Raw genomic sequence first — 15,657 nt, forward strand, 5'->3', positions numbered from 1 at the left:
TACACTCATATACCAATATACCCTCCTCATCGAAAATATCTCCACTTCGTAGTGGGTCATCAGCATTTCCAATACAGAGTACTGCCATTCGGACTGGCATCTGCTCCCAGAGTTTTCACCAAATGCCTGGCAGTAATTGCAGCATACTTATGCAAGGAAAGTATTCATGTTTTCCCATATCTAGACAACTGGCTCATCAGAAGTCAATCTCGCCAGGGAGCAGTAAGTTCTCTCAACCGAACAATTGCTCTACTTCACTCCATGGGTTTTCTAATCAACTATCAAAAATCCCATCTCATACCCTCTCAGCTACTCCAATTCATAGGAGCAGAACTAAACACAGTCCTTGCAAAGGCCTTTCTACCAGTGGATCGAGCAGAAACATTATCCGAGTTGGCAAACTCGATTTACTCAAGGAATCAAGCAACAGCTCATCAGTTTCTAATTCTACTAGGCCACATGGCCTCTACAGTTCAGGTTACACCTCTAGCAAGGCACGCCATGAGAGTAACTCAATGGACTCTAAAATCACAATGGATCCAAGCCATTCAACCATTACATTCTTCAATTCAAGTAACCCACCAACTACGTTCCTCGCTTCTTTGGTGGATAAACAAGGACAATTTGTGCAAAGGCCTACCTTTTCAACAACCAGTCCCACAGATAATGTTAACTACAGATGCATCCACCTTGGGTTGGGGAGCTCACATAAACAATCTCCAAACACAAGGGACTTGGACAACACTCGAAGCAACATTTCAGATCAATTTCTTGGAGCTTCGAGCTATACGCTTTGCTCTGCATGCATTCAAGGACTGCCTTTTACACAACACTGTTCTCATCCAAACGGACAACACAGTTGCCATGTGGGACATCAACAAACAAGGAGGCACGGGCTCGTATCTCCTTTGTCAAGAAGCTGCACAAATCTGGGACTGGGCCCTCAACCACTCAATCCTTCTTCGGGCCACTTACCTAGCAGGCATTCAAAATGTAGTGGCGGATCGACTCAGTCGTCAATTCCAACCACTCGAATGGTCACTAAATCCCTCAGTAGCGACCAAGATATTTCAAACATGGGGTCGATCAACAATAGACCTCTTTGCATCACATCTGAATTACAAAGTGAACAACTTCTGTTCTCTCCACAAACAGAAAAACCAGCCAGCCAAGGATGCCTTTGCTCGCCCTTGGAACTCAGGCCTACTATACGCGTATCCTCCAATACCGCTCATAACCAAAACTCTAGTGAAGCTACAACAGGACAAGGGGTCCATGATTCTCATAGCCCCGTATTGGCCTCAACAAGTATGGTTCCCCACACTTCTAGACCTCTCACTCATGGATCCCATTCGCCTGGGAGTACATCCCAATCTCATAACTCAGAATCAGGGTCAGTTGCGTCATCCCAACCTTCAATCCCTATCTCTAACAGCATGAATGTTAAAAGCTTGATCTTACAACCACTCAGTCTTTCAACCAATATATCTCAAGTACTTATAGCTTCACGTAAACCTTCCACAAGAAAGAACTATTCTTCAAAATGGAAAAGATTTACTTTGTGGTGCACGAAAAAGAACATTGACCCTTTCTCCTGCCCCACAATTTCTCTACTAGACTATATCATCTTTCAAACTCTGGCCTCCAGACTTCATCAATAAGGGTACATCTCAGTGCAATCTCAGCTTACCATAACAGGATTAGAGATGCACCAATCTCCACTCAACCTCTTGTAAGTAGGTTTATGAAGGGATTAACTCACCTTAAACCACCAATTTGGCCACCAGTCACAGAATGGGACCTGAATCTGGTTTTAACAAGACTCATGCGTTCCCCCTTCGAACCCATAGACTCCTGTGACCTAAAATTTCTCACATGGAAGACTATCTTCCTCATAGCCATTACATCAGCTAGAAGGGTTAGTGAGTTACAAGCACTAGTTACATACCCACCCTACACAAAATTCTTAAATGATAGGGTGGTTCTCCGTACACATCCAAAATTCCTTCCCAAGGTAGTTACGGAATTCCACTTGAATCAATCTATAGTTTTACCCACTTTCTTTCCAAGGCCTCATTCCCATCCAGGAGAAACAGCCTTGCACACCTTAGACTGTAAACGTGCTCTATTCTTCTATTTAAACCGCACTGCAGTCCACAGGAAATCCAATCAACTATTTGTTTCTTATGATCCAAACAAACCTGGTAAAGCAGTGGGTAAACATACTCTATCCAACTGGCTAGCAGATTGCATACAGTTTTGCTATGAAAAAGCAGGCCTTCCTCTCCAAGGGCGAGTAAAGGCACATTCAGTAAGAGCAATGTCAACCACAGTAGCACACTATCGTTCAGTGCCAATCCTTGACATCTGTAAAGCTGCAACATGGAGTTCTCTTCACACCTTTGCAGCTCATTACTGCTTGGACAAAGAAGGACGACAAGATTCAGCCTATGGACAATCTGTCTTAAAGAACTTGTTTCCAGTATAATCCCAACTCCTTCTACATCCAATGTTCTGTGATCTTCGGCTGACTCATTACAACAGCAATACTTCACTGTTGCCTCAATGCAAAATGACTCAGCCTCTAGCTTGCTATTCACCCATATGTGAGGACTAGCATCCTGCTTGTCCTGGGATAAAGCAAAATTGCTTACCTTGTAATAGGTATTATCCCAGGACAGCAGGATGTAGTCCTCACAGAACCCACCCGCCACCCCGCGGAGTTGGGCCTCATACTTTATTATTTTATTTTTTTGCTAAAGCTTATTGCTACATACGAGACTGAAGAGTGACACCTGTGGCAGAGAATATCATAGCATGCTGGGCATGCTCAGTGGGCACCACAGTGCCAGTCAAAAGTTTCTAGAAACTTTGACAGTAAACTTTCCCGCCTAGGGCTCCGTTGCTGACGTCATCCATATGTGAGGACTACATCCTGCTGTCCTGGGATAATACCTATTACAAGGTAAGCAATTTTGCTTTTCCACAAGGCCAAAAAACAGCCAAACTGAACTCACTCACTCACACAGCAATCCTTACAGTTCCATGGAAAAAGAGAGAGGGAGAGGGACCCCTGCGTGGACACGTGGTATAGGGAATATTGGTCATGCTCAGTGTGCCTAGTCAAAGTTTTTACACATACGTTTTCCACATCAGGCTCCATCTGATGAAGTCACCCATGTATGTGGACTACCATCCTGCTTGTACTCAAAGAATGAAGCGTGCTTTACAACAAACTCATTAGAGAGCTTAAAATCAAAGGAGAAATTACTACTTACCTGATTATTTCCTTTTCTTTAATGATGACAGGTTAATCCACACCAGTGGGTTATGCACCTCTACCAGCAGATGGAGACAGATAAAAGCTGACGTCACGGTATATATTCCCATGCACCGACATCAGCCTGCCAGTATTCTTTGCAAAAATCAACTGTGGACAACTAAATATGAACATGACTATTAAAAGACAACCATTCAAGCACTCAGTTAACTGGAAAACACTGAGCTCAGGCAAGGAGTGTAATGACACTAATCTAGGGACTGGATATGATACTTACCAGTAGTCCCCGGAGACGCAGGAACTCCAGAGGACAACAGCACCACCAACCAGCAGCCAAGGAGAGGGAAGGTAGATTAACCTGTCTTCATTAAAAAAAAAGGAAATTATCAGGTAAGTAATAATTTCTCCTTTCTTAGCATTCAGAAAGGTTAATCCACACCAGTGGTATATACCAAAGCTATTTCCGAATAGGGTGGGAAGCTGCCCGCAGTATGATCAACACTGCACATGCGAACATGCGTCCTCCCAGGCCTGCAAATCCAGGCAGTAATGCCTAGAAAAGGTGTGTAAGGAGGACCCTGTTGCAGCTCGACAAAAGTCGATGCGAGACAACAATCTAATCTCCACCCATGATACTGCTTGAGTCCTAGTGGAATGAGCCCTAACCTGACTAGGCAATGGCTGCTCAGCATCCACATATACGTCCATGACTACATCTTTAATCCATCAGACTATCATAGCCCGTGATGCCGGCTCACCCTGTTTACTCCCAACGTGTAGTAAAAATAGCCGGTCCATCTTCCTGAGAGGTTTAGAAACCTCCAAATACCTCAAGAAATGCTTCTTGCCAAACAAGGTCCGAAACAGGCGATATTCATCAGCATCTCTCTCCCTGTCCAGATTCGGTTGTCCAACTACACGTTGGGGTAAATAGGGTGAGCCGGCGTCGCGGGCTATGATAGTCCACTGGATTAAAGATGTAGTCCCGTTTAATATCTTTGTGAGTGACATTGCGGACGGGATAGAAGGTAAGGTTTGTCTTTTTGTGGATGACACTAAGATCTGCAACAGAGTGGACATGCCGGAAGGAGTGGAGAGAATGAGACGGGATTTAAGGAAGCTGGAAGAGTGGTTGAAGATATGGCAGCTGAGATTCAATGCCAAGAAGTGCAGTGTCATGCATATGGGTAGTGGAAATCCGAATGAACTGTATTTGATGGGGGCAGAAAGGCTGATGTGCACGGAGCAGGAGGATAATATCTTCTTGCGCTTAATAGGGTGTGAAAGACCATCCCGCTTTCGAAGGGGTTTCAGCTCCAGTTGCTGAGGTCGGTGTTGGGGAGCTCACCTCGGCCATGGATGATATATCATTTAGCCTTTTGGATGACCATCTGCCTCCAACGGATCATGGCTTCACCGCTGCGGCCTCGGTGGGAGGGTCCAGTGTGGCTCAACTCGTTGCTGGACAGGAGGGAGCAGTGGCGATTTCTGCCTCAGCGTCATTGCTTCTGTTGTCAGTGGGAAGCTTTTCTGGAGTGGTTAGACAAGGTTCGGCTCCTATTGCTTCTGAGGAGGAAGTTTGTATCTCTCCTCCAGACCTTCAGTCCAGAGGGGTCTTTGCCTCTGAGAAAGTGGTAGTCATTACTCTTGACTCTTTGTGGGATCTTGTGGTTCATTTTGGGAGAGCTCTCACTACTTGTGATTCTAAGGTTATTGCTGTCCTTGGAAAACACCTGTTAAGCAACTCTGCTTTAGGGCACAAAGTAAATACTGAAAGGATAAAAAAATTACACCTAAATGACTTGCATTGTTTGGCAAATGTCACTGTAGATCATATCTTGGACCTCTTATTTCAATTCACCTGTGTCTCTCTGCACCAGGGTCAGTGATCATTACATCTATAATACTTTAATCCTATGCTTGCCCAAAGGACAAGAACCTAACCTCTCTTTTAATCTAGTCTGGTATCATTTTTGATTAACTTCATATTTGTGCACTTAAACTGTGCTGCATTTCTTTTTAAACTAATCTTAACTTTTATACACAGAATGATTTTGTGGTAGAAACAAGTCTTGTTGGAACCGTAATGAATGGGTTGTCTCACCTGCATGGGTGTACTGATCGTGGTCAGTTTGTGATAAGCCTGATTCGTGGCCTTGGTGGAAATCTTAACATGAAATCACGGCAAGAATTTGCAAAGGAGGTAAGGTTTTTTTTCCCAATATCATACATACTGCTGAATTAGTATGATGGGAATTTTGAGAGTAGCTTTGCAATGAACTTTATTCCTACTTAGTCCCATGTTGTTATTACAAATGATACAGAGTAATGTAATATAAACTATACAGGATAATGCAATATTAAATATGTTTGTGGTATTTTGCATCTATTTTAGTGTGTGTTTCTTTTGGCTCTTGTATTTAAGGTGAATAGTTGTCTTCTTTCTAATAATTAAAAATAAAAGCTCAAAATGTTTAGCTGCAATAGCAACGTTTATTGATTGTAGATATGTTCTACTATGCCATGACAAGCTTACCACAGAATAAGATAATTTAATGCAATTAAAAGTTATTGGGCTTCAAGATTTTCAGTTAATTAGGAAATAATAAATTGTGTTTAGAGATTTTGATGTGCACATCTGATTCATTGTGAGGCACATGACCTAAGCTCAATAGCCTTTCCTGCGATGCTTAGAGTTCACAAAGCATAGGATCAGATATGCTTCAGTGATTAAACAACCATCTGTGATTTCAAATCCTGCTCTATTATCCATAAACTTACAAAAATCACTTTACCTACTTTATTCTTGGCTTACCAAAGAGCCACAATAATGCTTTTCCTTACTCCTCTGTGGTATAGATCTGACATAAAAGCTGGAGGCTGATGGTACTGCAAGAATGATATGTCTGATGGTGTCAAATGCTGCTCTGGGGATAAAAAGCCACCTGTTTTATGAGACCAAATAGTTGACTACATTTATAGTATAATATTATTTTGATCAGTACTCATAAATTTGAGGCAGTTTAAGATATTTCTGTAGAAAGTGTGTGTGACTGCGTGTGTGTGTATTTTTGGGGATGGGGGAAGTGCAAAGTGGGGTCAGGAAGATGGAGAAAAGCACATGAGAGACTTTGCTGAGAATGAGACAGTTGTAGGTATAAAGGGAATGAAATAGTTTTAATGTGTAACTCATTCAGATGTGTTTTTCTTCTTTGCTATGACTACAGTATCTTTGGGTATTTATGTATCCAAAGTAGCTCCACAAAAATATTAGTCTTCATGATTTTTGAATTGTTATTGAGGTATGCATTTTTTATCATTAACTTTAAGCTGAGAGCCACTTATTGGCAAAACTGGAACCCAACCTGCCTTTCACGCCAGCTGTAAAATGAGCGCGCTTGTGCCCATACACGCGCATATTGGCGTGTGAGCGCAGATCCACTTGAATTTTAAATCATGCCGACATTTGTACTCGTATGATTTAAAAAACACCTACCATGTATAAGTATGCTCCTAATTCTAAGAGGTTACTCGAGCAAACCTTGCATATCTCTCTTAGGACTTTGCTGGCTTTTATGTGCGTATGTGAGCGAATTTTAAAACATGTTCATGCAAGGGACATTCCCAGCTTTTCCAATTAGTCCACCAGTTTGACTAGTCAATCTCAAGGTCATCCAGACCGTACTGGTTCTACATCCCACACGCCTCCCAATTGACCCAGACCCCTCGCACTGTCATAAAGACCCAAAAATGTGAGATCTGCAGGCTTGCTCCTCATCAGGAGCAGCAGTAAAGTTACACAGCTAACAAGCTGACATGCACTGTGGCCGTCAGTTTTAAAATACAGAGTTGTACACATAATAGTTGGCCCCACCCCAGAACATCCATTCCCCGCCCCCTTATTTTTTGCTCACATGTGTGCTTGTACTATGCACAGAAATCACAGCTTTTTAAAATCTGCATTGCTCACACATTGCCCAGATACTCGCATATATGGGTATGTTTGCACGCGAAATGCTTTTAAAATCAACCTCATAGCTGTAGCAACACCAAAAAAGTTTTTTTTTGCAGTGAAAAATGCATTTAGGCAATACATTTTAGTTGAATGAGCTTAACATTTTTTAGATCATTGACTGTTTAAAATCTTTAAAAATTCAAAAATATTCATTTATAATATGAACAATTGACATAAAACATTTTATTTATTGAAAGATTTTTAACTGGTCACGAGAATCCCCACCGGACCCTCGTAAGCCATTGGAGACATATTATGACCTTAAGTTGGGAAGTTTAATGACATATCAGTTGGAAAAACCTGAAAACTTGACATCTGAGGACTTCAGTAATCCCCAGACACTTCCTGTTATTCAAACACCCGATATGCAAAGAAATCTGGATTACTTCAAACCTTGGTTAGGCCTTGATACTAAGCAACCATTTATTCTTGTTGGACCTGAAGGATGCGGCAAGGGGTAAGATGTTACTTTTCTACATTAGACACTATCTGTCTGAACGATACCCTGCAAGTAACTAGAATTGTATTCCAAACTGTTGTCCTTCATTGTTTTTATGAAACCAGATGAGGGTGTTCAAGCTATTCATTGTCCCCCATACTTTGTATGAAACAGATATGTATCAGCTGTATATTGTGCTTAGGGTTGTTTGCCTCCATATACATAGAAGACATTAGCTTTCATTGACATCCTTACTTCTTGGGCTACAAAGCCAGTCTACAACTAGTACTGTTCTAATCTTAAAGTTTGTCAATATTTAGTAAATTTGTTTAAGAACTGTTTTTTGTATACTACTGCACATATGTACAGTTAAGTTCATTAATACTTGTGAAAGGAGATTGCTAGAATGAAGAAGTCCCTTTATTTACTTTCAGGAAAAACATCAATAGAAATCATTCTAAAGTAAATTATAAAGAAGACGTTATATACAATTTAAATGAAAAGGATAGTTTTCTTAAAAAAAAGCAATGAATGTTTAATGCGACTTTTCAGGATATCATTGTTAGCAAATTGCCTGGTTTCATTTTTGGGTTCGGTGAGCATATAGTTCAGCTAAACTAATACTGAGTCTCTCAGCCAGTGACATTTATTTTCTTTTAAGATTTTTTTTTAATTGCTGACTGCATTTATATTTTTCAGGCTCCTTCTTCGTTATGCCTTTTCTCAACTTCGATCCACGCAGATTGCCACAGTTCACTGCAGTGCACAAACTTCCTCTCATCATGTTCTACAAAAACTGAGCCAGACTTGCTTAGTAATTAGTACCAATACTGGACGAGTTTATAGGCCAAAAGATTGTGAAAGACTGGTGCTCTACCTAAAAGACATCAATCTTCCCAAACCTGATAAATGGGGAACCAGCACTCTTGTAGCTTTTCTACAGCAGGTAAGAACATGTACTTTAGAACTACCATATAAGACGCACCTGACCATAAGACGCACCTAGGATTTAGAGGAAGAAAATAAGAAAAAAAAAATTCTGTCCCTATGATGGGCTCTATATGGAGCTCCCTCCTGGTGGCCGTCCGTGGAATAGTTTTTTGGTTTTGTTTTTTATAGTAAGGCAGAGAACTTCCACACAGTTACTCACACTCACTGGTTTTCTCTCCCTCATATACATGCATAGGTTCTTTCCCCTCCCCACATATACACACACAGGCTCTTTCACACATAGTAGCTCTCTCCCCCACTTGGGCTCTCGCACATACAAGCTCCCCCCCCCCCCCCCCCACACACACACTCACTGGCTCTCCCTCACATATACACATACCCACAGACAATCACACACTCAGACTCTCTCCCTCATTCACACAGCTCTCTCACACCAGTTATTTTAAACTTTCATGACTGCTCCAAATTTCAATAATAAATAGTCAGGGCTATATTACATTGATTAGGAGAGCAATTTGCTCCTAATATTTCTACAGGTAGCCACTTAATCAGCACAGGCAGTAATTCTATTTGCCTTTCGTTAATTTCAGCTGTCAAAAACTGCTAATCAGTTCTGAAAATCCACATTGCTTCATATGCAAGAAGTATTTTATCATAAATCACTGAACTATACCATGAACTAAAAAAGTAAAGGTTTGTGTCATGTGTCCTCTATCCCAGCAGTATATTACCCTCATGATTTTCTAATATATCTAAACAAATGAGAAGGAAATGGCCTGTACTAACCATAAACTTTGATGCCATGTATCGTCTTCTGCCGGCAGAGCTTGAGCTCCCTGCTTGTCTGCTGTTCCTGGGGTGCATCTTACTGCGAAGGTTGGCATGGCGCAGGTCAAACATCAGCTGTTTGAACCGCGTGGGCTACTGAGGCCCCTCCAGTTCAAACAGCTCCCTGCCGGTCTGCTGTTCCCAGGGTACATCTTACTGCGAAGGTCAGCGTGGCGCAGGAGACCGGAGGGATCTTCACCTCTTGAAGCCCAAGGTTCCCCCAGGAGGAGCTCGTGAGGACCTGAGCCTCTTGGACTTACGTGCGGTCTCCTGTGGGTTGGTGTCTGAAGAGGAGTTCCAGAGGATAGAGAAGAGTAGAGCTGAAGCCATGAGGCCAACTGGAACTTCACCTCTGGAAGCCCGTGGTCCCCCCGAGAGGAGCTCGTGAGGACCCGAGCTGCCTAGACTTAGGAGAGGCCTCCTGGATGAAAGCCGGAGTCAGGAACAAGTGGACGAAAGCTGGAATCAGAAGTCAGTGGACGGGCTGAAGTCAGAAGCCAGTAGTTGGAAGCCGAGGTCAGAAGCCAGTAGTTGGAAACAGCAACTAGTATCTCTCTACAAGAGTGAACCACGATGCAAGGCCAGGAGTGGAGTTGGTGCAGGGTTTAAATACCCTGGGAGCATCTGACATCACTCCTGGGAGGTGCTGAGTATTTCCCACGCTGGCCCCTTTAAGAGTCAGGTCCCCGTGCGCGCCTAGGGGCGGGGCCAGCCCAGACGGTGGCGTCTCCCTTGCAGAGGGAACGCCACAAAGAAACTTTACCGGCCTGACTAGGCCGTAGGAATGCCATGGCAGCCACCAGACGTCCCGGGGTAGGTGAAGGGCCCACCCTTCTACGCCCCCTTCCTGGGGGCTTTGGCTTAGCAGGGTGGCATAGATGAAACTGTTGAAGAAGGGATTTATCCAAAATGTTGGAGGCAGGCTCCCAAGAATTCTTCTCCAGTCCATAGCCCTCCCAGGATAGGAGATATTCCCATCATCTGAGGTGGAAGCACACATCTAATACCTCTTTTACTTGGTAGACCGTGTCCTCCTGAGCCGTGGGAGTGGCAGGTTCCGGGGCCTTTTTGTGGAAGATGGACAAGACCAGTGGTTTGAGCAATGAGACGTGAAAAACGTTATGAACCCTGAGCGTAGAGGGAAGGTGGAGCCGGTAGGAGACGGCACCCGCTCGTTGTGTGACGGAATGGGCCAATGTACTTCGGAGCCAAGCGCATCGAAGGAACCCGCAGGCGAAGGTGTTTGGTACTTAGCCATACCTTGTCCCCGGGAAGGAATGTTGGGGCTGGATGTCGCAGATGGTCCGCGTACCTCTTTGCGTGACTGCTGTGCGTTGAAGTTTCTCCCGAGTGGAACCTCAGATGCTGCGTAGCTGTTGGGCTGTGAGTTGCACGGCTGGTGATGGGACAGCCAATGGCAAAGGCAAAGGAGGGCGGAGACATCTCCCATAGACTACCTGGAAGGGAGACCTACCGGTGGCTGAATGTCTATGGTGGTTGTAGGAGAATTCTGCCCATGGGAGTAAAGCCACCCAATCATCTTGTAGGCTCGGAGAAAGGCTTTCAAGGTGCGGTTTGTGCGCTCCGCTTGGCCGTTGCCTTGGGGATGAAAGGTGGTCGTGAAGTCCAACTGGACCCCTAATTTCTTGCAGAGTGCTCTCCAATATTTAGCCGTGAACTGTGAGCCCCAATTGGAGGCAATATGGAGAGGAAGTCCGTGTAGGCGAAAGATGTGCTGGGTGAAAAGACTAGCGAGCTCAGGAGCTGTTGGTAACTTAGTGAGGGGGACGAATTGGGACATCTTCAAAAACCTGTCGACTGTGACGCATATCACTGTTTTCCCTTCCGAAGGTGGCAAGTCCACGATGAAGTCGGTTGACAAATGAGTCCATGGCTCGGTGGGGATAGGCAATGGTTGAAGGAGCCCACACGGGCGACCAGTCAGCGTCTTTAGTCGCGCACAGGTCGGGCAGGAGCTGACGTAAAGACGAACATCTCTCCTGACCTGAGGCTACCAGTAATATTCGATCAGCAGATCCAAGGTCTGAGCGACCCCCGAATGTCTTGCGGTCAATGAGTCATGAGCCCATGACAATGCCTTCTTGCGCAGGTGAACGGGTACAACCGTCTTACCATAGGAACCACCTCTAAAGCTGCAAGAAGGACTTTGGCTGGATCGAGAATATAACGGGGTGGATCCAAGGTGTCCTCTGTTTCAGCCATGCGTGAGAGGGTGTCCGCTCTAATGTTCTTGGAGGCTGGCCTGTACCGGAGGAGGAAATTGAACCAGCTAAAGAAGAGCGATCATCGGGCTTGTCGAGAATTAAGGCGTTGGGCTTGGCACAAGGATTCCAGGTATTTGTGATCCATATAGATGATCACGGGGTATTGGGCCCCCTCCAGCCACTGCCGCCACTCCTCCAGCGCGAGCTTGATGGCCACGAGCTTCTTATATCCGATACTGTAATTTCTCTCCACTGGAGAGAATTTGCGAGAATAATAGGAACATGGTAGGGGTTTGCCTTTAGTGGATAACAGGCTCAGGACAGCCCCTACCGCAAAATCAGATGCGTCTACCTCCACGATGAACTGACACTGCGGATTTGGATGGTGGAGACAGACATCAAGGAGAAAGGCTTCCTTCAGCCTCCGGAAAGCACTTATTGTCGTCTGGGACCAATTCTTCGTATCGGCACCCTTCCTGGTAAGGGCCGTAAGCGGTGCCACCATCTAGGAGTAATGGGGTATGAACTGGCGATAGAAATTAGCGAAGCCCAGGAAGCGTTGTAGAGCCTTGACCCCTACTGACTGCGGCCAGTCCCGAATGACCGTCATTTTATCAGGGTCCATATGGAAGCCTGTGGATGAGATTATATATCCGAGGAATGGCAAAGATTCCTGCTCGAATGGCAGTTCTCTAACTTGGCAAAGAGATGATTGTCCCGAAGTTTCTGTAATACTTGTCACACTTGTACACGGTGTTTGGACAAATCTTTAGAATACACCAACACATCATCGAGGTACACTATGATCGAAGTATGCAACATATCCCACAAGACCTCATTCATGATGTTTTGAAAGACCGCAGGGGTGTTGCATAAGCCAAAGGGCATGACCAAATAATTGTAGTGCCCGTCTCTAGTATTGAAGTCAGTCTTCCATTCGTCACCGGGTTGTATCCGTACCAAATTGTAGGCACCCCGGAGGTCCAGCTTAGTAAAGACTTTCGCTCCTTGCAGCCAGTCTAGTAACTCTGGAATCGGAGGCAAAGGGTACCTGTCCCGTCACGTGATGGCGTTGAGGCCACGGTAATCGATGCAGGGTCGGAGTGACCCATCCTTCTTGGCCACAAAGAAGAACCTGGCCCCGGCGGGGGAGTTAGAGGGCCGAATGAAACCTCTGACCAAATTCTCCTGAATATACGAAGACATGGCCCGAGTTTCCGGAAGCGACAAGGGGTAAACCTGTAACATGGGAGGCATAGTGCCAGGGACCAGGATAATGGCACAGTCAAAGGGCCAGTGTTCCGGGAGAAGTTCAGCCTTCTCCTTAGAGAAGACATCTTCAAAGTCTTGGTACTGTGGCGGGAGTGCCATGGGTGTGGTCAAGAGAGGTACACTGGGACGAGGAATATTCGTCAGGCGGGAGTCAAAACAAGACGGGTCTCAAGATGCGATCTGAAGAGTATCCTATTGTATGACTGGGGAATGTTTCTGTAGCCAGGGTAAGCCCAAGATGATGGGATGCATTGATTTCTCCAGTACAAGGAAAGAGATCTCTTCCACGTGCAGGAGGCCGGTGCGAAGGACCAAGGGCTTGGTGCAGGTAATAATGCTCCCCGGAAGGAGAGTACCGTGAATCGAAGATACCTGGATAGGAGGAATTTGAGGTTGGACCCCAATCTGCAACTGCTGTACGAGGTCTACAAGGATGAAATTCCCTCCAGCTCCGGAGTCGACAAAAGCCAGCATATCACATGTACCCCCGGGGTAGACGAGGGTAACTGGTACAGTACATGAGGAGGCGGAACATGTATTACCTAGGGTCAGCTCCCTAATGATCCTTAGGTTCTGGCGTTTCCTGGCTGCTCAACACATCGGGCTAGGAAGTGCCCCTTGCCACCGCAATATAGGCACAGACATTGAGCGCGGCACCGTCTTCTCTCTTCCTGCGAGATTGGACCTCGACCCAACTGCATAGGCTCTATGTCTTGGTCTCCGGGAGAGGCAGAGGAGGAGGGTACCGATCAGGGAAATGTAGACCCAGAGTTACTGGGCTTACGACCGGACCTCCCTTCCCAAAAATGGTGTTGGATTCGGTGGTCCACCCGTCCAGCTAGATCAATCAGGCCGATCAGGTCATCCGGGAGGTCCCTTGCTGCTAGCTCGTCTTGGAGTCTTGAAGAGATACCTTCCAAGAATATGCCGTGGAGGCTGTCATCCCTCCAGTCTAGCTCGGCTGTCAGGGTAAGGAATTCCACCGCATACTCGGCAAGGGACTAATTGCCTTGGCGTAGCTGAAGTAACTCAGAGGCGGCAGTGGGTCTGTGAGAAGGCTCGTCGAAGATATGTCGAAAGGCCGAGACAAACTGTTCCAGATTCCCTAGAAGGGGATCTTTATGCTCCCATAGCGGAGAGGCCCTGGCCAGGGGCTTCCCGTCCAACAAAGAAATAATATAACGGGTCTTAATCTGATCCATAGAAAACTGGGAAGACAGCAGATTGAATCAGATAAAACACTGATTGAGGAATCCGTGGCAGTACTTCGCTTCCCCCGAGTACCGTGAGTGTGCCGGCAGCTGTGTGGGCGTTGCTGGTCCAGGATAGTCTGCGGCAACTGGCGCAGGAGGTATGAGTGCAGATGTTCCATTAATACGATTGGCCAGTCTGTCTACAGTCACCATCAGAGCATCAGGGCAGACTTGCTGTTGCTGCAAATGTTGGGCAATTCCGGGGATGGCCTTTAATCCCGCCACGTCCGCCGGTCCATGGCCTTGCAAACTGTTGGATTCGTGGACCCTTGAGCTGGCTGGGACAGATGATGACACACCGTGGAAAGATCCACAGTGGAAGTCGAAGCCGGGAGGCGGCACAGGGCAGGAAACCGGAGGGATCTTCACCTCTGGAAGCCCGAGGTCCCCCCAGGAGGAGCCCATGAGGACCCGAGCCGCTTGGACTTACGTGCGGTCTCCTGTGGGTCGGTGTCTGAAGAGGAGTTCCAGAGGATAGAGAAGAGTAGAGCTGAAGCCAGGAGGCCAACTGGAACTTCACCACTGGAAGCCCGCGGTCCCCCCGAGAGGAGCTCGTGAGGACCCGAGCCACTTGGACTTAGGAGAGGCCTCCTGGATGAAAGCCAGAGTCAGGAACCAGTGGACGAAAGCCAGAATCAGAAGCCAGTGGACGGGCTGAAGTTAGAAGCCAGTAGTCGGAAGCCGAAGTTAGAAGCCAGTAGTCGGAAGCCGAGGTCAGAAGCAGCAACTAGTAACTCTCTTCAAGAGTGAACCTCGTTGCAAGGCCAGGAGTGGAGTTGGTGCAGGGTTTAAATACCCTGGGAGCGTCTGACGTCACTCCTGGGAGGTGCTGAGTATTTCCCGCGCTGGCCCCTTTAAGAGTCGGGTCCCCGTGCGCGCCTAGGGGCGGGGCCAGCCCAGACGTCGGCGGCGTCTCTCTCGCAGAGGGAACGCCGCGAAGAAACTTTACCGGCCTGACTAGGCTGCAGGAACGCCACGGCAGCTACCAGACATCCCGGGGTAGGTGAAGGGCCGGCCCGCGGACCTCCGCGAGTCGGGCCCGTAGCACTGTGGCACCTGTCAACCGTAAGGCAGAGGCCACCTACTTAGTTCAGTCAGCCCCTGGCTTCCAGAGAACTCAATTAGATCATTACTCAGTGGTTGTGGAGTCAGCCCAGAAGAGGGCATGATGCTCCAAACCTTATTTTTCTTTCCTCCTGGAAAGGAACAAAAATTCCTGGATGCATTTGGAAGACGTGTATTCCATGGCTCAATGCTGATCTCTCACATTGCTTCCTATCAATTGTACATGTCCCAATACAACAAGGCCCTGTTCACGAAGATTCAGGAATTTGCTGAAGCCTTACCTCTGCAATTCCTGGACCAGCTTCATGCCCTAGCACAAAAAGGCCTAG

General features: G+C 46.3%; 1 protein-coding gene across 1 annotated transcript in view; it reads left to right on the forward strand.

Moving 5' to 3' along the window:
• Positions 1 to 15,657, forward strand: part of DYNC2H1 (dynein cytoplasmic 2 heavy chain 1) — a 1,848,033-nt gene that overhangs the window by 673,494 nt on the left and 1,158,882 nt on the right. The window contains exons 41-43 of the mRNA XM_029602426.1: positions 5,328 to 5,483; positions 7,493 to 7,752; positions 8,434 to 8,680. Coding sequence (XP_029458286.1) covers positions 5,328 to 5,483; positions 7,493 to 7,752; positions 8,434 to 8,680 — 663 coding nt within the window. The remainder of the gene's footprint in view (positions 1 to 5,327; positions 5,484 to 7,492; positions 7,753 to 8,433; positions 8,681 to 15,657) is intronic.

The sequence above is a fragment of the Rhinatrema bivittatum genome, chromosome 5 (assembly GCF_901001135.1).
Source record: "Rhinatrema bivittatum chromosome 5, aRhiBiv1.1, whole genome shotgun sequence".
NCBI classification, from domain to species: domain Eukaryota; kingdom Metazoa; phylum Chordata; class Amphibia; order Gymnophiona; family Rhinatrematidae; genus Rhinatrema; species Rhinatrema bivittatum.